This window comes from Theobroma umbraticum, unplaced genomic scaffold (assembly GCF_002168275.2).
Source record: "Theobroma umbraticum cultivar Fairchild unplaced genomic scaffold, ASM216827v3 scaffold_56.0, whole genome shotgun sequence".
Taxonomy (NCBI): domain Eukaryota; kingdom Viridiplantae; phylum Streptophyta; class Magnoliopsida; order Malvales; family Malvaceae; genus Theobroma; species Theobroma umbraticum.
This window is the reverse complement of record NW_018397256.1, coordinates 5329811-5352179: the sequence shown is the minus strand read 5'-3', so window position 1 is coordinate 5352179 and position 22369 is coordinate 5329811. Positions and strand designations below refer to the sequence as shown.

The following is a 22369-nucleotide window of genomic DNA, read 5'->3' as shown; positions in this document are numbered from 1 at the left end:
ATTCTCTCCCTCACTCTCTTCCCGCCTAAATACGCAACCCACACCTTCTGCTTTCATTTCACAGTCACAATTCATTTCAATCATCTTCTCCCACACTACAACTTTTAATGTTAATGTTGCTATAATATATATATATATATGTGAATAATATATAAATTATAAAGATGAAAGGATCAATATGAAGCTTCCTCCATTTTTTTAATGCATTATAGTTGTAAATACTTTAATATTTTTCAAATACAATTTATCATCTTTTTTGCAAGAAGATTTTTATCATATTATAATATAGTAAAATGTATATTTCCTACTTTAAAAAAAATTGAAATTAAAACCAAACAAGATTTTTGACAAAACAGGTTCAATGTCTATTAAAGTTTGATCAACTTCTATAATGCCAATAAGTTGAAAACACTTTTAGTTTTATACAAGCAAAAAAATTCAATGAATTTAAAACCTACACAATAAGATAATTTTTTTTCCTTATTTTTATAAATTTCCTAATTTTCCATTTTAATAGGATTAAAATTTTAAACCACCCCTTTCGACGGGAACAAAAATAGAAAATTGAGACAAGGGCCGTTTTGCCCATAGGATTGAAGAGAACTGAATGAGCAGGTGACATGCTGAAAAAGAGGAATGCTTCATCTTTTATTAATGATCGTCCCGTGTAATTAATAAATATCTATAATAAAATACTATATATAAAATTTTTTAACAAGAAAAAAGCATGAAGAAATCAAATAATAATAAAAATAAAAAAAGGGGGAAGGAAGAGACATTGTCTGGCTACTAAATAAAGGTACCGTTAATCTATCAACGTCTCCCTCTTCTAACTGTTTTCAACTCTTTACCTCTCTCAACCGTCTTCGCCCTCCCCCGCCAAAACAGTTGACTATATTTACATCTCTATCCAACACAAGTGGGGAAATACCAACTGTATCCCCTCACTGAATTTTGAGCTAGGAACTAGTAAATACTAATCATCCTCACCATCAGAACCCGTCCACTACCACCTTCACACTACTGGGCAGCCAATCTCCATAACTTCGCTTACCAGATTCGCCATCGAGTTCAAGTCGAACGACCAGAGACTCATCTGATGCGGGCAATCGTGTTTTCAGCTGTTGCAAGCTTGGGACCAATGCTTTCTCTGTCCATTCTTCTAATCCAGTTCGGCCTATCCATACTCCACTCGTAATCTTTTCCAGTGCTTCATCTAGGATCTCAATTGTTAGCCTGTCACCAATAATGCTGGAAAACTTTTTCATTATGGAGTTTGCTATATTGCGTCTAATGGGACCAAAATCTACAGGTTTAAAGACAATGGCATCATCCACAGAATTGAGCAGCTCACGAGAGACTGATGATGTTGAGTTGCATAATAGCCTATTAGTGAGGCCATGTTCTTCTTCATGATCCACTGTGAGATCGCTGGAATTGTGTGATCCATCAGCTTTATCGTCCTCCACATCAGCAGCCTCATTAAGATCGAATGATAGTGGTGAACCAGTTTCCATCCGTGGCTTTGTTGCTCTGTCCTCATGTAGCCAACTGGCCCGGCGCTTTGCAGTTTTCTCAGAAAGGGATAACCTTAATTGCCAACTTCCACTTGCTAAACTGGCAAGCTTCTTTTCATCCAGGGAAATACCATTTGATAAGAATTTAAGATTATCTGGCAACCAATTTGCAGTGAGAATAAAAATAACATTTCCTAGACTGATCTCACCACCATGAGAATCAGCAAGTCGACCTCTCTCCATTGCTCGTTTTATGCTGCCTCTAACTAGCACATCTGCTTCATCGATATCTTCAAGCATTACTACTGAGAAAGGGTTCCTCCTAACTGCCTCTGCTATTCTATCCAGCACCGTTTTACCACGGACACTCACATCGGATTCCCTATCATCATGTCTTGAACCAAGACATATCACTACCGGATGAGCCCCACATACTTGATCTGAGAGGGCCAACGCCATCTTCTTCTTGCCAACCCTGTCAGGGCCAGTAAACAACAACCAAATGTCACCCTTTGCTCCAGCACCCCGCCGTTTTCCATTGCCTAATTTACACTGTGTCACAGTTGTAGCCACTGCAGATGCTGCATCCAGCTGCCACCACACCTTCTCTGTTAGACCTTTGAGGAGTTTCTTTAATGAGTCAGCATCTAATGTGTTCAACAGTTTATCGCTTTGCAAATCTTGGAACTTGTTCTGTGGTTCAGAAGGTATGCAGCCCAAAAGGTCCCTCACTCGCTCTTTATGCATTCTTTCTGGTGAGGTCTCGGTGATCTTTGGTCGCCCAAGAACAAGGTCTGTCCTTACAAGGCTTCCTGGTGGGCTACTTGTCCGTTCCATTGGTTGGCTAGCTACTAGATTTGGATTCAATTGCAATGTCTCCCCAATGTTCCTGTTCAATTGTAATTTGGGTTGGAAAGGCTGCCGTCCTAGCAGAGGTGAATTATACAAGCTCGTCATTGAGAGAGCTGTGGAAGAGAATCTCTCAGACCCTAGACTGGGCTGATGAAAATTAGGATGGAGACGCAAACATGTGTCATTCCATTTCTTCTGCAATTCCTGAGTCTTCTGCTTCCAGATCATCTCTTGATCCTTGGTCTGTAGATAACATGTAATGGTAACAAGAGAGCTTAGATACGAAAAGGACAAGATTTAGCTATGCACATATTTACACACCAAAAAAAAAAAAATCTAACAAGACTTGGTTTTTATTTAACTTCGGCTTCTTACCTGCGTCTGATCTGTTTTGACATCACCATCATGGGCCTTGGCATTCTGCAACCACTGTGGCAATGCTGGCCGAGTTGATTCTGACTTAATATCAGAGGAGGATTTCTCAAACTCCTTGGCTGGTACAAGTTTTGCAAGTTCTTGATCATAATTCTGCATGCACTGCAGGCAACAGCCTATTTTTTGAACAGGTTCCAAGTTCTCAGAAAGTTGCCGACGTTGAGCAGCTGTAGATGCAAACCCCTTCAATGGGGATAGGGATTCAACAGAGCTGCTAAGTATTCCATTGCTTCCAAGCCTGGAAGATAAGAATATTACAAGTTAATCGATGATAACAGCAAGAAAATTAGAAAATCCAATCTCCCGGGCATTGACAAAAACCAGAAAAAGGAAAAAGAGCCTCTCAAGCCCACAGATCAATCTGCATCATCTAAGCTTTAGTCTTTGCATGCAAGACAACGTCAAACTGAAACATGAATCTAAAAAGTCTTATGGACGTGAAGAGTCTTTTGTATTAAGCAAGTCCCCAAAAAAAAGGTTAAATTTTAGATCAGAATCAACTTTTCCCAGGAATAAAATCTATTAGTAGCACAGAAACCATGGACTCTGTAAACAGAAATTTCTTGATACCCATTAAGATACCCATATTCAATAAAATCTACTTGCATATAATACCCTGAAATCAAGCATATTATCCAAGTTAAAATGAATTCCAAAATTTTGAACCTCAACTTTTGGCAGAATAATCTGATAGAATTTACGCTTTCCATATTCAAAAACTAAAGCCAAAACAAACAAAACCTAAGTAAGGTACCAACGTTGTCAGCGCAAATACCTTGCAAATATTCCCGGTAAGGGTGCTCTGGCAGCAATAGGAACAGCCTGCAGATCCCAATCATTTTCCATTGAAGGATGATAAACTTGACATCTCAGATAAGTTTCACAAGTAGCAGTTCCAATCAACCATACTCTTCCACTCCCTTCCCCAAACCTTCCCAACAACTTCCCCATCTCTGCCACCGCAGCACGCCCCGCTTCCGATACCACCTGCTGCTGTTGAACCCCAACGCCAAGACCCACCTGCTGGTTATTCTCCACTAACCATTTCAAGTCACCCAAATCAAGAATCACCCCTCCACAATCCAAATTCCCAATCTTCGCTCCAACTTGAGTACCCAACTCTTTAATTCTCGCAACCATTTGGGTTTTGTCCAATGCGAAATCTTTCTCCAAACGAACCACCTCAACATTTCTCAAAACCCCATCAATTTCATTACTCTCAATCCTCCTCAGAATCTCCTTCACCACCAATTCCGGCTCCGGTTCACCCACCAAAACCGGGTTCCTCTTCCTACTCCTCATCAAAATATCGATCACCTTTTTCACTTCTTCACTCCTTTGCTGCCCGGACTGCCCGGCTGCCCCTTGTTGTAACCTCGGATTCAAATACAAATTCCGATTGGCAGAAGGCGCGGCAACTGCGGAAGCAGCAGCTACGACCGGTCTGAACCCCAATCCGATTGGACCGGCCGTGTTAGCTGAGTTTGAACTCGTTGAGTTCAATGATTGTTCAATGGTTGCTTTGACTGCTGGACTCGAAAAACTAGCTTCCCGCATGACTCTACTAACACTTGGATCATCAAGAATCGATATAATTAACTGTTCCAATTCCACTTTAACAGCCAAAAGCGGTTGCTGTTGTTGCTCGGGACATCCACGGCGTTGGTGGGCTTGAGCACGTTTAAGAGCAGCCATCAAGGCATTGGAGATTGGTGGGTCGAGTCCCGGGCTGCTACTATTGGCGTTTTGAGCAGTGGGAAGGCGGTCCAACGCCACGCTGAAACAAAGCTCCAAAGCTCGACACTGCAAGGGATGAGACGAATTGGGGTGCGATTTGATACATGCTTGGCGAAGGAATCCGGTGGGAGATGCGAGGAGTGTTGCCGCCACATGGAGCGGCGTCGTTTGGCCGTGATTCCTACGGCTGGCTTCAGCTATCGAATGGTTCAACACGCTGGCCGCCTCCGGCGTCAGGGTCTGTTGGATCGTGCTTAATCCTGCTCTCATTTATTGTTAGTAGTATTTCTTCTTCTTCTTCTTCTTGGTATCTATATTTTAGTGCGTGTATTTTTTTTTTTCTGTTGACCCTTTTTTAGTATCCAAAAGGAGAAGGAGAAGGAGAAGGAGGAGGAGAAGGTTATGGAAATAGACAAACTGAAATGAATCACCAAACGAAAGCTTTTTACAGGCAAAAACAAAAATGAGAGAAAGCAATAGCTTAGATGGATAGATAGAGTTTATGACCTTCTTTCTTTGCTTTAAGTGATCTATCTTTTGGGTGTTCTTATTTTCTTTTCTCTTCACACAAAAGTTATTTTAAAAAATAAAAAAAAAAGAAAAAAGAAATGAAAAAAAGTTGGTATTATAAAGGAGGAAGAGAATTCAACGCGAAAAGGAAAGATCAGATCCCCTCTTTCACAAGAACCCCTGCCATTTCTCTTCTCCCCTTCTTTTTTATTTCTTTTTTGTTTTTGTTTTTGTTTTTGTTTTTGTTTTCTATCTCTCTCTCTGTTTTTTTTGTTTTGCTTTCTTTCCCTAGCTATCTGATTCATCCATAACAAAAAAATCCAGCACAATTTAAGTGAAAATTTTATACTCTACCTGGCCACCATGAAATTGGGTAAAAAGTAAAAAATCGAAAAAGAAAGAGAAAACAGAGGGAGGGCTTTGCATAAAAAGAAAGAAAGGAAGAAGGACAAGACCCACCAGGGAAAAAGTAAATTAGTTAAGGCTCAGCATGAAAAATGTTTGTTTTTATTAGAAAAAGAATTTTTGGAAAATAGAGAATTGGAAGTACTATCAGTTTGCAAGGATTTCTGGAAAATGCTTCCTGGGCAGCGCCATCTGCCCTCCTTTTTGTGTCACCCCCTCCTTTCTTTTCCATATTATTATATTACTATTATTTTAGTAATTAATATATATTTACTTAAAACTTACTTTCTCTTGTCTCTATACATTGGAGATAATGGAGTGAGAGAAACAACTTTTCCTTAGAGCGAGAGAGAGAGAACATTATTCATTTTTTCTTCAAATCTATCAAGAAGAAGAAAAAGGGAAAAGAAAAAAGATTCATTTCATTCATTCATCAGTAGATCGCTTTATACTAACTTTATCTCTCTCTAGACTGTGGATTGACTGCCTTTTTCATCGTTGCTTATAATTATTTTTTTTAAAGAACAAGGGATGATCGCTCCGGGTTCCACGCGCTTTCCTTCCCTAAATGGAGGATCCGATCCTCCCAGAATCTCTACGGAGTGGGCTCACGCGCTGCCGAATTGATGGAGGGAGAAACCGGTAGATGAGAGTTTCGAGCTTTTATATTTTTATATATTTTTTTAAGCCTTTCAACCAATTTTCTGCTTTTCACACGCAATCGCTGCAAAGGCATTGCACGACTTTTACCTTTTCATACTGACTTAAGCCTTTTTCTCTCTCTAATTTTTCTTGCAATTGAAGCTAAATCCACGAAGGTTTCTTAAGAATTCATTTTGTTGCTCGTGTTTCTCCATGCAATCATTTTTTCTATTTATCAACTTTTTAATTTAATGAAACTATAGCAAAACCCTACACAAATAGGTTTTAAAATTAGGGACGGATCAATATAGAGTGATATTATCAAATTGTCAAAAAATTTTATTAATTATATTATTTATGTTAAAGTTTTATGTAATCAATGATGTTAGTGAACTCATTAATTTTTATGCAATTTTGTAAGGAGTGACGTCAAACATTTCAAGTCAAAATAGATTTAATTATGGCACCATTAAAGAAAATTACTGATCAGTCCTTGGTTAAAATATTCCTTTTTTACTCTATTTTCATTTCCTATATGTTCTATCTACTCTCTATATTATAATTTAAATTTAAACTAATTGACACACACTCATTTTCATAAGAATATTCATTTTTTATTATTTTTATTTTATAATTTAACGAGACACATGATAATTTTTTAATTATTTTATAGAATTTTTAAAATTTGCTTAATGTATAGGAAATAATTTGTCATTTATTAATCATACATACGATTCTAAATCTAAACAAACGGATAATATTATCGTTACTAAAAAGAAAAAGAAATGAACTAAAAAAACTCATATGTTTAGCCAATTTTTATCAAGTAATTATCTTAGCCTTATTTTTAAAAAATTATCATTTAATGGACTTGTGATACTTTGTAAATTCATATGTAAAGTTTAAAAATTCCTTCATTAATGTATAAAATATTTTTTTTCAAAAATAAATATTATTAAGTCAGAAGAAATATACATGTGTGAAAATGTTCCTTATTTGTTGTAATTTAAAATTAATAAGAGCTTAATATTGAGGGTGGCGGGCAACCCCCTCTAGCCATAGGTTGGTTCAGGCTCACCTAATTAGGGAAAGAAGATTTTAGTTAGAGATCATTAAATGCTTTGCGCTAGTGGTATGATCGATTCAACCCATCACGGGCGCAACCATCCCATAAAATGCACACTGACATTTGCAATTTTAATTTGGTCGGCAGCCGTGGCTCGGCTTCTTTTCAATTTTAATTATAATCATTCAATAGCTGTGGCTCTCATTGTTGATAGCTCCGCTCTTCAGTTAAAATGAAAAGTTCTTCTCGTATACTTTATCCTTCCATGCTCAAAATTTAGGTCACAACCAAATTTCATTAAATTATGATAGACTTTTTTTTAATTAAAAAATCATTATTATCATGAGTAATTAATATTTTTGGTTATCAATTTGTTGTTATCAGTATCACATTTAATGATCCCCTTACCAAGTTACTTTTTCCAATCAACTACACTAGTTATTAAACAATTAAGCCAAAATTTAGCCAAATTCTAAAGTAAAAGCTTTTAATTTTTATTTTTAAACCATCATTCTTCAAAGTCAAGGATAGACAAAAGGTGGAGACGAGATACCAGTCGTCATTTTTTAATTTTATATTATAATTTTATTTTATTTTAAAAATAATTAATATTTACTTCAAATTCAATTATTGATAGGATTCATGATCTCATATAATTACTTTTTAATCGTATCTTATGTCAAATTTTGAGTCTATTTAGTATATTTTAAGTTTTGGATCTTTAATATTTTTTAAATTTGTGAATAAAATTTTGAAAGTGTGGAAATAGCAAAACAATTTCAAAAGAGCCGAAAGTAGAGAAAGAAATAAACAAAAATTCACATGATTTTGTGGAACATAATGGGGTGGAGTACATGGGGATGAAAACAAGGGTTTATAAAAATAAGAAGGCGGTTTAAGCCCCGGAGTGGACCAAAACAGGAAAGCAGGCATCGTGGTGGACAAAAAGGGGGTGGAGAAAGGGCGCGTAAATCCCAGAAGATACAAATTCCATTAAAATAAGGCTTTAATGGAAAATGGGGAGTAAAATAATGTGAACTTTTGGGGATTCCTGACTTTACAAAAAGTGATTTGTTACTTGTACTACTGCTACCAACTTTTTGTGTGGAGAGAGAGAGGAAGAAGTCTTGAGGGAACAAAAATCATCATCATCATCATATTCCCCTTTTTGTAACGCACGCCCTCCTCTCTTCCCTTCCTTCCCTTCCCTTTTACGCGTTTTTCGAGCCCTCTCCTCTCACGACGACTCCGCCCCGTCCCCCTCCCCCTACGTTTTTTTTACCGCTTCTTTGCCTCTTCTTCTCTCACGCTCTATCCTTCTGCGCGTGGTCCATTCAGGCAGATCAGAGCCGTTGATCGGGAGGTAAAGGGCACGGGGAGTTCAATTTCTCGCGAGAATTCGACATTTGTCGTGTAGGGAGAAAAGCTGACGCGTGAAACTTAGTCCTTTCCTTTTCCGGTGACCGAGAAAAAAGTGAAAGTTTGAAAGAAAGAGAGGGTTTTCAACTTTCTGCATTTATTACGGTTCACGTATCTTTGTAACCTGTTTGTCTGCTTTTTCCGCCCCCTCCCATTTTCTTACGTTTAAATGCCCATAATACCCCTCCTTAAATACTATTTATTATAATGTAAAAAGAATCAGCCTGTCAATTAATATCACTGTATATCAAATTTAAAAAACAAAAAAAACCCATAGTAAAGAAGACTGACACGTGGAAGATTCATTGACGCAAAGGAAGGTGACTTTTGCTCTGCAATTGTGCCATTATTATTATCAGTGTGAAAGTTAATAATCCATTTGGTGAAGTTAATCTTCCATTCAACCAAAACCTTGCTTACTTCATTGCACTTTATTGCTGTGATTATTGGGCAAGTACGCGGGAAAATGACAAAACTTGTGAGACTAATTGGTTTCTATTTGACCAAAAGGAAATATTGCAAGCATCATTTTCTTTGTTATTCAAAAACTAAAAGGGCATCACAAATTTTGGATTGTAGGCTTATCAAACATTCTTTTCCCAAAGAACCATGTGGGTTCATACCCTAGAAACACATAGGGTTAAGTCTTATTGAAGTTTCATTAAAAATGAAACCAAAAAAACAAAAATTATGTAATGGCATCTCTTAAGGAAAGATTCAATACTTGCAAATTGTGTATTAGCTTTTAGATTTGATATGTTAATGAGGATGGAGATTCTTGTTGTCACGTTTAATTAATTATTTATCCATTTTTAGCACTTTCATGTTTGAGAAGATTGGTAACAACTTCAAATTATTATATCATAAGTGATATATGTAATATGCTGACCCCTTTCCAAATAGTAACTATGAATGCCTATTTGTTATTCTTGTTGCCACGAATTTGACTTTCCAACAATTTTTTTATATATTTTTTTATGTCGATTGTCAACATATTGATCTAACTAGTTGATTTTCTTGGCTAAATAGAGGAATATTTTTAAAAAATATATAAGAGGAAATTGTTTTGTTGTTTCTTAGAAAAAAAAATCTGTTATTGTTTCCAAGGAGAAATTTTTTTTTGTCCATAAATCTCAAAATGAATTAATTACTTTATCTCTAAAGTTAGGATGTGTATTACATCCAATAAACATTATATATAAAAATTTAGTGTGATACAAATTCAAATTCAATCAAAAACATATTATATTATCATAAAACTTTAAAAAACTCTTGAATTATTTAATAAAATTTAAATAAATTTTTATTTTTCTATTACGTTTAATCAAATCCTTATATTTCTATTTTAAGTCAAATAGAATCTTATTGCTAGCAGTTGATTAACTGTTGTTAGTTAAAACGTTACTTATTATTTTTATGTCACATAATATTGATGTAAGTGTTGACATAGAGGGTAAAAATGTCATATGATCGTGTTATCACCTCATATCATCATCTACTATAACATATCAACATACCACATAATATCAAATGATAAATAAAATTTTAATTAATAATATTTAGTCAATACTTTTAAATTAACAAAATAGAATATATAATATTTCGTATTATTAAGTGCCTGTTTGGCTTAATTTTTTTTAACTTATCTCCCTCTTAAAAGCAAAAGCTAAGCTAAACATGATTTTTGAAAATCTCTTTAAAAAAATAGGTTTTTTAAAAGAACAAAATTTTTTAAAAAATAGCTTAAAGAAAAGCTCCAAAAAAAAGCTTTCTTTTCTTTTTTTTTTTATAAAAAAAACACATCAATTTTTCATGAAATACCTTTTTTTCAATCAATATCCCTCTAATCACGATCTCCATCTCCTCTACCTCTCTCTACAAAAACTACTTAAAAAAAAATAAAAGACCCAACAATAGAATATCAAAATCTAAAATTTTTGTGTTCTTACGAAGATTAAGAGAAAAAAAATTTAAAATTCAAAATTGCATTCATATACTATTTAAAGATTTTCTCACCTTTTCACTAAAAAGAATTTTAATGTTAAATACATTGTTTCTTTTGTTCTTTTCTTTTTTGGGAATTGAAGCATTATGGTCTGATTGCTTACTAGATCAACAAAAATTTAATAGTATTGCTATTATACAAGTTTCAGACTTTTTTCGTTTCTTAATTGATTTTTTTATTTTAACATCTAAAATTATATATAAACTTGAAGCGCTACGTTATAACTTATTAGGTGATTGAAGATGACATGAATACTTTTTATGATAATTTGAACTGAAATTATAACTTATATAATTTATTTTGTTAAACAGTTTACCAAACAGTTTTAACTTGATTCTAAACACTATTATTTTTCATAATAGACCAAACGGGCTCTAAGTCAAAAAAATTTAAATATTTAACTTATTTATATTTCATAATTACTCAAACGAAATGATGCACACAACATTATCTAAATTGTACTTGTTAAAAGAAAAAATCAACTTTAAGTTTAACTCATTTATATTGATCTAATATGCATATATAGAGAAATTTACTTCTTTCTTTCTATTTTTTTGTTACAAAGAATTGATATAAACAACAAATAACGATAACTTATTTGGCTTAACCTTTTTACAACTTAAAAACTATTATAAAGTTTTTATAAAAAATAATAATTTTAAAAATTAAATTAAAACTATTTAATAAATTATTTAATAAAATAAATTATATTAAATTTAATTTTGATAAACTCTACGTGGTTATGGGCAGGTTTGTCAAGTTAGCCAAAATAAAATTAATAGATAGGAAAGTTGTTGCAAAATTTACCTATGGCATCTAAATATAGGTAATTTTTGTAAATAGCTAATTATTCATAAAAACCAAAAAGTATACAAGTATGGCTCATATTTATTGCTCCAAGAGTGTGTAGGTAGCATAGGTGGATGACTAAAATGATGACCCCGAAGGCCAAAATTTCATTGCTTGTTGTTCAAAAAGGAAATACTTCTTGCTTTTGCTTTGACTTCACTATTTGGCAAAGAATCTGAATTAATATATTTTATTAATTTTGACCTGAGATGCCATAGGGGGACCTTTTTCCTGCGATCGGACACCCATATGTGTAACAGCTTTTCCAAGTCATAATTGCAGGTATATATGTACGCGGAATAAAAACTCTTCAAATATTTGTAAAATTAAGAAATGAGGAGGCTAGCTAGCTAGTTAAATTTGACCCAACTTTCCAAATTTTCCATATTCATCATGGGTTTTTTTGACCATTTGGCTTTGATATTCTTGCTATTTGATCAAAATTTGACTTCCAACTCGCCTAATTATTCGCATTTCGAAGCTCATTTTTTCAACAGAATCTTCTATGTTACGGGTGTTTTTAATTTGCCTGAGAAGGCCACTTATATTCCTTATTTAGCTTTAAATCCATGCAATGAATATTTTCTTTTTGACTTTTAGGATGGGAAAAACAAAAAACTTGACTTTGATTAATGTATATCTCTACCAGGATAAATCTAAAATTTTGAAATGAATTTAGTAAGCGTGTATATTTACTTGTCAATTTGATTATTATGTCATCTTTATGTATGTACAAATCTTGGGACAACTTTATTTCTAGTCTTGCTCCATTGTGAATACAAACCTAGCTATTTCAATTAATTAAAAGGAAAAAAAGAATAGAGAGCAAATGTGAGAACCCAAAGTTGGCCACTTGGCATCATTGCAATGTAATGTCTGAGAGTTGATAAAGCTAATTTTCTTGCAAATGATCAGCAAGATAGAGATAGAGATAGAGATGGAGGATACAGCGAGCTCTCAAACATTTACGACTTGCAAAACAGGGAGAAGAAAACGAGCAAAAACAAAGAAATTAATGACAGATGTTAATTAAAATGGGATAGGGAATGGTGCCAAATCCATGTAAAGAAAGTGGTCCAATTCTTCTTGTTCCCTTGGCAGCATGCTAATTAGACATCTTCGGCCTCTAGCAAGACACTAAAGTGATGACATCAATAGCAGTGAAACAATGTCTGCTCAAGGCCTTACATTCTCACTTCAATTATGGTGGGAAAGTTACCATACAACAAGTAGATTTTTTTTCTCTTTTTTAATAAGAGTATGAATATGTTGTAGCTTCATTTTGCCATTTAAATTTTTAATTGTGTATAAGAATTTTGAGTTAAACTTAGAGGTATCATTTTTTTCATATATGTATCTCTTAAATTTCATGGACTCATTTCAAAATTTAAATTCGAGATAATAAAGTTTTTAACTTTTTAACTGTAAGAGTTGCCCCCTTGTGAGCTGACTGCTGAGAATAGGCCAGTAGAAGAAGAATAATGTTGGTCCCATAGAATTCGAATATTTCTGAGCTCATTTGTATGTTTCGCCTTTATAATTGAGCATACCATGTCAACAAGTTAACAACTCGACCCATGTGCAAATCAAGAAGAGCAAGGATATAACCACATTTTGATTATCTTGTTGAGGAAAATAACAAACTATCATTTTTTTTTCTAATTTTGATTAATTAAATATAATGTTGGGGAATATTATTTATTTTCAAAGGTATGATTATCTCAATATACAGGCTGTCCAAGCTAAAGAATGGGATTAACAGTCAACTGAACGTGCCTTCATATGTATTTTCAATTGAATCATCATCACAAAATTGATAGGATAGCAACAGATGTCTCGCATTCTACACATTATATATATGTGCCCTAATTATATGCTTTGGTTCCGAGTGTTTCACATACAATCAGTGTTATGAAAATGATATATGACTTATTATTGTAAGGAGGGTTCTGACAGGTAATGAAGTGGATTATATTCTCATCAATATTTATGAGACATCTTCATCTTTATCCTTGATGAAGTTGCTAGTTTTAATAATGTCAAAGTAAAGGTGTAATTCATAGGTTGCCAGGTTACACCCAATTCACACACACACACATATATATATATATATATATATATATCTATATATTTATACTCTTATCCGAAATTTCGCTTCCATCTGTCTATTTAAATTTACTATTAAAACTACAAAACATTTATAAATATAATTTAAAATTAAAATTTTTATTAATGTTAAAAATATCCTGAATCCAATCAAGACGAGCCTTAAAAATATCCTGAACTCTACCGTCCATGTATATAATAATAATGTTTACACTTTTTAAGGAGCGGTTCTTTTGCAATTTATTTAGTGGCCTAGACTACAATAATGGGAAGTAGATGGTGTTGGACAAGGCAATAGAAGAAGATTTAAGAAGCATTGTTATGCATGGTTTAAAATATTGAGCCTGTCCCAATAGTGGTTTGTTCCGGATCATGTTTCATTGGGAGAAATTAATTATGGTTAGTAAGTATGGTTTCCATTTAGGAGAATCTCTTCAACGTATTGACCATCTACTCATAAGTTCACACATTGTATGGACGTTGCACATCTCCAAGGGAAAATTTTGGAGGAAACATGACTATTCAAGACACTTTCCATTTTCATAATTGGATTCCGAAGAGTTCAAGTTAAGGTAAAGATTTTTTAATTACTGTTTGAATCAAAATAAAAGTAGAATAATAAATTAAAAAAAATTAAAAGACAAATGGCTTGTTATATAATGAATCAAATTTTTAGTTTAAAAAATTAAATGACTTAATATACTTTAAATCCCTTCATTTCTTTATTTATTTTATCAAAGGCTCATGTTAAAATTAGCAAACAAAATTCGGCTAAGATGTAGTTATTAGTTTAATGTTGAGTCTATGTTTGTTTTATGATTGCTAACGTGTATGCGTAGCTTATCGTTAACCCTATTAATAAATACAGTACTTAAACCTTATAATTATTCGATTAATTTTAAAATTTTTTACTCGAATTTGAACCTTAAGACTTTACATAGTCACTACTTATTAGATACTCGAAGACAAAACAAATTGTCATCAAAAATATTTTCAATCCACTAATGAAGTCTAAATTTAAGCCAATTAAGTTAACACGCAGCCATTAGCTGTTTCATACTTTCATGTAGTACTTAAGCCATTCCTTGATTTTAAGTGAGTCTAAATCATTAATCTAGACATACAAAATAATTTTGTTTTATCCCTTCTGTTTCTATGGCCTTTATTTTTTTTTTCTCTCTCACATGTGTTATGGTTGAAACATGTAGATGTCAAATAAAGACAATCTGACTTTTATTTTTTTATGATTTATATTATATTTATACAAATGTACCAAACAAATCGTTACAAAAATGAAATTCAAGCGGTTAGGTTTTAAAATTTTATCTTAAAGGTTTCGAGTTCAAATTTTAAAATAAACAAATTATAAAGATAATTATATAAAAAGACAAAATATAATCAATCAAGAAACATATCCTTTGTATGTTATACTGTTAACGTTTACCAAGGGAAGCTGTCATTAACTTTGTAGGTTTTATTTTTTAATTGAGAAAAGGAAATTCGAATTTTATTTTTTAAATAAGAAATCATACATCAACCAATAAATCAAATGTTTAAATATCGTATTTACTATTGAGTTAAATGTTGGGATGTTAATAAAAGATCTTATTATTAATTAGACCCCTAAACTTTAAAATTCAATTTTGGGTACTTTTCTATATTTATATGATGAATAGGGATATTCAAAACAATTGTCAATTAAATAAACATTCATTTACGTAATTATATTTGAAGGCGTGGATTCCCCATGCATGCAGTTCAAAATTAAGCGTTCCCCATTTTGTATTGTTTTACTGCATTAATTCTTTTCTCCTTTGCCCTTTTGTTGGACAAGTTTGAATTAATTCTTACATTCGTCCTAGGATTCGGTAGTTGAATATTTCTTAGTACCAAAAAGCTTCCATTAATATTCCATATTCACCATACTTATTGCATGATGTTTATTGGAATATTTTAAGCTCTGAATATTTCTAGCAAGTACAAGTAGAATAAAATAATGTGTGTGGAGGGACCTGAAATGAATGATACATGATATATTATACATATAGTCTCTATGAAGTTATGCCCTAGGACTTTTGTACTTAATTTCGGGTACAAAATAGTTTTGCTTAATTATGCCTGGGATAGAAGAGAAAGCGGAATGCCATTTAGATACATGTTCGTAGGAGACAGAGAACACTTTACTAGTTAGAATTTGAACATTAATTTTAGAGCTTTGGAATTGGAAACTGTTTTTTTTTTCCAAAAATCTTTACATACCAAGAAGAAAAAAAGTCTTTTTTTTTTTGTTTTGGGTAATATTATCTATATGTCGCACTATTTTGTTAGATGTAAATGTTGATTGAAGTATGGGTAGTTAGTTTAGGTATAAACTAATGCTCATGCCTTATGTGCTTTAGTTTTACAAATTGCTCAAATATTGAGGGGGCAAGAAAGACCTAAACATATTAAATACTTGGTTCCCTACTGATTTCTCTATTATTTACATTAAATAGTACAACATCATTAGACCTTTATATAAAGATATACATTTTGACAAAGAGGAAATTTTCTTGAGTAAGCTCCTTGCTTTTGTCTTTTGCATACCCACTCCTTAAGCATGATACCATAATAATTCCTTCCACTTTAAAAAAAAGAGAAGACTAGGGTGACCTCATCGGCCTAAACTTTTTTCCCCCCATATTTGAAACCTTCTTAGATCTTTTCCATCATTCTACTTCACCCTTTTGGTTTGAATTGAAGAAGCTCTCTCACTAAGATTATTTTACCCTAGCATCATTATCAAAAAGTGATTGCTTTCTTGTTGGTTCCTTCACAAGGGAAAAAAGTTTTCCCCACTATACCATACTCCCCAATTCTTCCCCACCCCACCAATAATAGAAGAACCATGATTCAAGAAAGAAACCCCCCCTCCTCCTTTTTTTTTCCTCCAAGTAAGGATTGCTAGACAACCAATGACCCCATTTGAAAGGATCTTCAAAATCCTTCTCTCATGTAATTGCTAAAGTAGCATTTTATTTGACTTATTAGAACCTCAAAAAGGCACCCTTTTTTCTCCCCCACATAGTTCAAAATCACACTTGATCAATCCATGATCATCTGTTGGTATATTAATATATAAATATATATTTATTTATAAAAGCCTCTTCCAAAGGCTAATTGATGGTATATCACGAGACAAAAGGGCCCATAACTCTTTTCACTAGTGCAAGCCAAGCCCCACATTGCTTTTCACTCGCATATATAAGTATATATGATAATCATGTCATCAAGGTCAAACTTTAAGCAAACATAAATAAAAACAAGTCACTCACAGCTGGGGGAGAATTGAGAGCCACCCCCTCTAAAAAGTTTTGGTAGCTTCTTGCACTCAAAGCAAGTAGACTTTTTAAGTCCCCCTGCCCTTACCCATTCCCCCTTCTTTTCCCTCTCCTTTTAGTTTAGAATAAAGGAAAGTGACCTTGCCTTTTGATTAGATGAATTTGGGAGAAGCACCAATCAAGCAAAAGATGACCATTGGTTTCCCCTTTTTCCAATAGAAGAATGGTACGATCACTTTTAAAAAGGAACTATACAGGAAAAAAAGTTTAGATGAAGTAATGTTAGTTGTTATTCCAACCAGAAAAGTTCATTTTAATTTTAGAAATACAGCCACAATATTTGAAATGAAAAATATCGGTTTCGGTTTTTTATCAAAAGTCACCTTACCAAATAAATTCGTTTTCAAGATGGATTTAGCTTGGATATATGGAATATATATAGATGAAGCTTTAGTTTGGAATTTAATTAGTTAATTATGTCATTTTATGTGATGAAAAAAGCCACTATATCCTGCATTAATCAATGATTGTGGCAACGGACTTTGTTCATATTGCTGATGTATATTTGTGCATTTTCAACAAAAAAAACGTTATTCGCCCTAGTAATAGTGAAGCCTCATCTCTCATGATTGCAGGGGCACCGCCCCTCTCAAAAGAAGTATTCATTTTCATTTTCACATTAGAAAAAAGACAATTAGAAGATGCCAAATCCCCCCTCAAAAGCTTTGTTTGAAAGTATGTGGCATCTATATTTCCTCTTAACTTTTGGAGTTTTGGAATCCTTAAAGAGTTACCAACTATAGAAAATCCCACTTAGAAGAAGCTGAGGAAAAGCTACTTGTCCCCCACTAATGGTGTGGAAAATTTGGGTTTGCAGCACTAATCTCTTTATACTTTACACACAAGCATATTCAACTTTTTAGGAGAACTCAAGAAAAGCTTTCTAAGAATGACTGACTGGCCCTTTTGAATATATATACACACATATGTGAAAGGAAGACGTGCCTACGTGAGACACTTAAACCATACATTAATGCATCGAGGTGTGATTGGGTTCAATTAAGCCACAAAGATATGTTTCAAAAAAATGTGTTTTTAAAAGTTAAGACAAATCTCTAGGATAATCAACTTTCAAAGGGACCTACCTTAATAAGTTAATTGAGTTGGTGATATATCTATGGATAAATTCTTTTACCATCCTAAGCTTAATTGGTCGATATTAGAGTAGCCTTTGGGGAGAGCATCTCTTTATAAACCAATAATTTGAAAAATATATATATAAAAAAAAACATCACTAGAGAATTAATTCAATATATATTGCTTTCATAATTATTCCCCACCTATGGTTTCTACTTATTCTTAAAATCATTGATTATGAGTAATTGTCATTCTAAAAGTTCATACTTGGTTCCTATCAAAAGGAAAGTCTTCAATTTTTGGAACCAAGATTTAGGTAAAATTATGTTTTTGACTTCTTTAATGTATTCTCTAATACTTGAGTTTGAATTCATATTTTATCATTTTGAGTTTGAGTTAAAATGAGCTTGTATTATTAACATTTTCGGTAAATTTAAGTCAGATATAGTTTCAATTAAGTCACTCAAATTTTGCTAAACCTTCTCAAGGCACTACATTTCTTTTCGTTTGTTTTATTCATTATTTTCTGGTTTCATAAAAAAATACTGAAAAAGGTTTGGAATACATGGAAAAAGCTAAAGAGATATTATTGACATTGAGTATGCTTATGTATATATTTTTTTACAAATAAAATGAGTGGTAACCATATCATTATTACAACTCATAAAATTTTGAGTAAGGACCTACACATTAAAAAATGCATTAAATTCAAATTTGAGTGTAGCCCACTTTCAACTACAATCATAAATGCGATTTGGTTCATGAGTCCTCCTTATCTCAACATTCAATAAATTAAACCATTAGGTGGTGGATTAAATGCCATTGGGAACGTTGAGAAAGACAAGGGAATCATCACTTTGGTAAATATGGTCATTATTTTGATGGATCGTGAAACCCTAATAAGTTTTCCTTTATTGTATAGTCTAGATTTAAAATGGTTTGTCGGTTTAAATAGTATTAACATCACATTCCCACAAATCTACTAGCGAAATTTCATATAGGCCCAGTGAATAATAATTTCATGAATTAATAAATGTTGATGTATACTTTTATGTCGTACATATGTGAGAGTAATGTACATTAAGTTCTGTTCTTTTTTTTTTAAAGGTAGAGAATTTATGCACCATATATGGGTATATAATTTTTTTTTCCAAAAAGGTATAATTTATATTGTCATGCCCCCGAAGTTAGTAATATAGGCATGGAATGCGGAACCGTGTAGAAAGAAAGTATTTTCTGTTCATATAGGATCATGAGATCAAAAAAGGAAAATCCAAACAAATATAATACCCTAGGGATGATTATGTAGAACTCTTCCCACTTATGGTCAAAGAGTAATATGTTGTTGTCTTGTGTACTCATTTGGGGATATAGAAGTTGCTCTTGCCTCTTGGAGCCTCTATGCGTGAAAAGGTCAAGCAAACACAAAAGCTAGCTAAAACAATGCCCACTTTTTCTATCATGCAAAATGCAAGCTAGCAAACATTTTCCTAGCCTCGTGCTAGTGTATGAAAATGGTTAGCACCCAAGAAATAAAAAAAGCCTAGCTACAACAAGCCCACCTTTTCAAATGTAAGCAACCTTTAGCCTAGCCAGGTTAATTAGGGGCTAGGCTTTAACTAGATTTCAGTTCGATAGAGGAACAAATGGTATTTGTTCAAGCAAAACTCGTACAAAGAATGTATCAAGCAGTGCGAAGGAAGCCTATGAAGTAAGGATAGGTGGGATGGGGAGGCAAAGCCATTCTTTTTGTTCAAGGATCTGAATATGTAAAAGGTAGCAGAAAGCCTTAGCGTTTGCTTGCGTATATTAATGTCAAAAGAGAAGAAGGGTTAAAGTCCTGGGCGTTTGGTTGGAGTGTCACCGTCTGGGGATGGTCCTACTAGAATCTAAATCATTCTTACGACTCATGCTAATTAACCACCAAGTGATTGTCAAGAATTAATGGCAACAATAAAAGAAGAGGAAAGGGGAGTTAAGCATAAACGTCAAAAATCAAGTCATCTTTAATAGTTGCTCATAGTATAGTGTCTACTTATTTAAGATCAATTGAGAAGCACAATCACATCTATGATGATGGTACACTCTCAATCATGCATGTATCTTGCATTATCTCTTTACATTCACGTACTACGCATGTGATATAATATAGTCCAAATTGTGTAATTAGGGTAGATAGAATAGTGTTTAGACTTTTTTCTTTGCATTAATTACTTTTCTTTCTGACAATGAGGAAAAGACAAAAAAAACCTAATTCGATCGAGTAGGCATTGCATATGAGAAAGTGAACTTAATACCAAAACAAGTGCAGAAAACTGCACCCCTTGTGTAAAATTATTTCTTGCTTTCATAGTTTTCCAAATTCAACTTTGTCAACTTCAATTGAGGTCAACATATATGGCAACCTCCTTATTTCCTTTGATTTCCATTTTAATCGACAAAGTCAAGCGTCGGATCAGCTCAATAGATTCTCTACTGCTGATCATTTTCACACAGCCAAATGCCCTCTGATTAGAGTTGTTAAGCAAAATTCAATGAAATCCTGGCTAGTGACAAAATTTTCAACATCCTCCATCTCTATATCTTTTTGTAGTTGGTCTCACTTGAAAAGCCTTGGTAAAAAATATTTCAACCTTTATGGCCACCCTCAATTTTCTGTGACAAGGGTTACAGTCTCAAAATTGAAAAGCAGCAGATTTTATTTTATTTGTTTTATTTTTCAGAGTGAATCTTACAATGGGCAAGGACAACAAACCCACATGACATTACAACTTGTACAGCAAAAGCAATATATTTTGTAAACTGTAAAGGCTACAAGGCTACGAGGCTACAGCTCCAAAAAGGCCGCCCACAGCTCAGCATACAGAGGAACAGATTCTTACAGTTACCGCCCTATGAACTTAGACAGGTGAGAAGGCAAAATGACCAACAATGCCAGTGCTAAAGATTTTGTGTTTGGTTTTTATGAGAGAAAAAGTGAGGCAAAAGACACTTCAAACATGCGCCCATAAAATGTGACCCCCCTCCCCAAAAAAAGCTGAGCTCAATGCCCAGAAAGCTTCATGTGAGGCGAGAAGTGAAAAGCATGGCACATAGGACAACGACAAGGGCTTTTTGAACAACTTTATGCAGAGAGATAAATACTGTACTGGGTGTAGCAGTAGTATTGTTAAAAACACCGAGACTTTTCTTTCACCATGGTAACTCCCCTAGGCCATGGTCGACCCATTTATGCTACAGCCTTATATTTGTAGTTTCTACTGTACACTTGACTTTTTCTTTGGCTTGTTTCTAAGATGTTCGGTCGCGGAATCCTTTGCCTTTGTCCCCTCTCTCTCTCTCTCTCGCTGGCACTCGCAAATTCAACTTTCCATTTTACACATTAAATGCTGGGTCCTGTGAAATTGCAGGAAATGCAAGGGAAAGAGGGTCATCCCCATTTAATGCAAAAAGCTAGTGGGGTTTTTGTCCAACAACAACATCCAACTCCCGGGATCGCCGCCGAATTCTTGTTACACTTGAATTCTTTTCTTTTCTTTTTTATTCTTTTTTGCATGTAAAACGAATAAACCATGCCTCTTTTTTTTTATTATTATTTTCATTTTCATTTTTCTTTCCTTTTACTAGTATTTTCCTATTCTTAGAGGGAATAAGTAGAGGGGTCAGGGATCACAGTCGTGGAATTTTTCACATGAGAAAAACATGTGCTACATCCTAAAAGGCTACAGCTATAAAACATATAGAGCACCGCTAAATATAGTTATCTTAGATGGTTTCTCCTACGCATGCCTTGACGCACCATTATAATTCATTTCCACACTTGAAAAATTACAAAACATTTGCCTGAAGTTGGTATGCCAAATACAATATATGAACGCATCAATCTTTTAACAGAATAGACTTTCTGACTCTTTCTCTCTCTCTTTATATATATATATATATATATATATATATATATATGATGAACACATGAATTTCCCTTTTTTTGCATTTGTGTGGTTAGGCTCTAACGAAGATTTGTGATTGTGCATGATTAAAATGAGTCAATCATGCGTGTGTGCCTTGAGGCTTGATTGTTTTACTTTTAGGGGGGAGATTTGGACCCCTTTTTTTTTTTTTGTTTTTTAATTTTCATTCACACACCCAGTTTAACATGCGTTGCATTTTCGAAGTGTTGAACAGATGAAGACATGAATCTGCTTTTGCCTTTTCTTCTTTTTCTTTTCTGGTGGGCTAGGTTGTGGCCATGGGGGGCTTGCCCATGTCCTCCAGTTGAGCTAATTTATTGGTGTGCAGGCTAAGGCCAGCAAACTTAATGCAATATGCTTGCACAACCTCTTCGGTTTGATTCAATAGTTGAAACCAAAAT

The 22369-nt window shown here is 33.6% G+C and overlaps 1 protein-coding gene across 1 annotated transcript; it reads right to left on the bottom strand.

Moving 5' to 3' along the window:
• Positions 1-621: 621 nt before the first annotated feature.
• On the bottom strand, positions 622-5617 carry LOC110410637 (Double Clp-N motif-containing P-loop nucleoside triphosphate hydrolases superfamily protein). Its single transcript, XM_021420445.2, has 3 exons — positions 3580-5617; positions 2745-3042; positions 622-2612 (listed from the first exon to the last, which is right to left on the bottom strand). The coding sequence occupies exons 1-3, from the start codon at positions 4809-4811 to the stop codon at positions 993-995; spliced, it is 3150 nt and encodes a 1049-aa protein (XP_021276120.1). The 5' UTR covers positions 4812-5617; the 3' UTR covers positions 622-992.
• Positions 5618-22369: the final 16752 nt, after the last annotated feature.

What these genes read in the sequence shown, in the direction of transcription:
- LOC110410637 (XM_021420445.2), bottom strand. Translation starts at nt 4,811, where the DNA reads ATGAGAGCAGGATTAAGCACGATCCAACAGACCCTGACGCCGGAGGCG. An exon ending in TTACCGGGAATATTTGCAAG is followed by an intron (nt 3,043 to 3,579) that starts GTATTTGCGCTG and finishes CTTATCTTCCAG; the next exon opens with GCTTGGAAGCAATGGAATAC. An exon ending in TCAAAACAGATCAGACGCAG is followed by an intron (nt 2,613 to 2,744) that starts GTAAGAAGCCGA and finishes TGTTATCTACAG; the next exon opens with ACCAAGGATCAAGAGATGAT.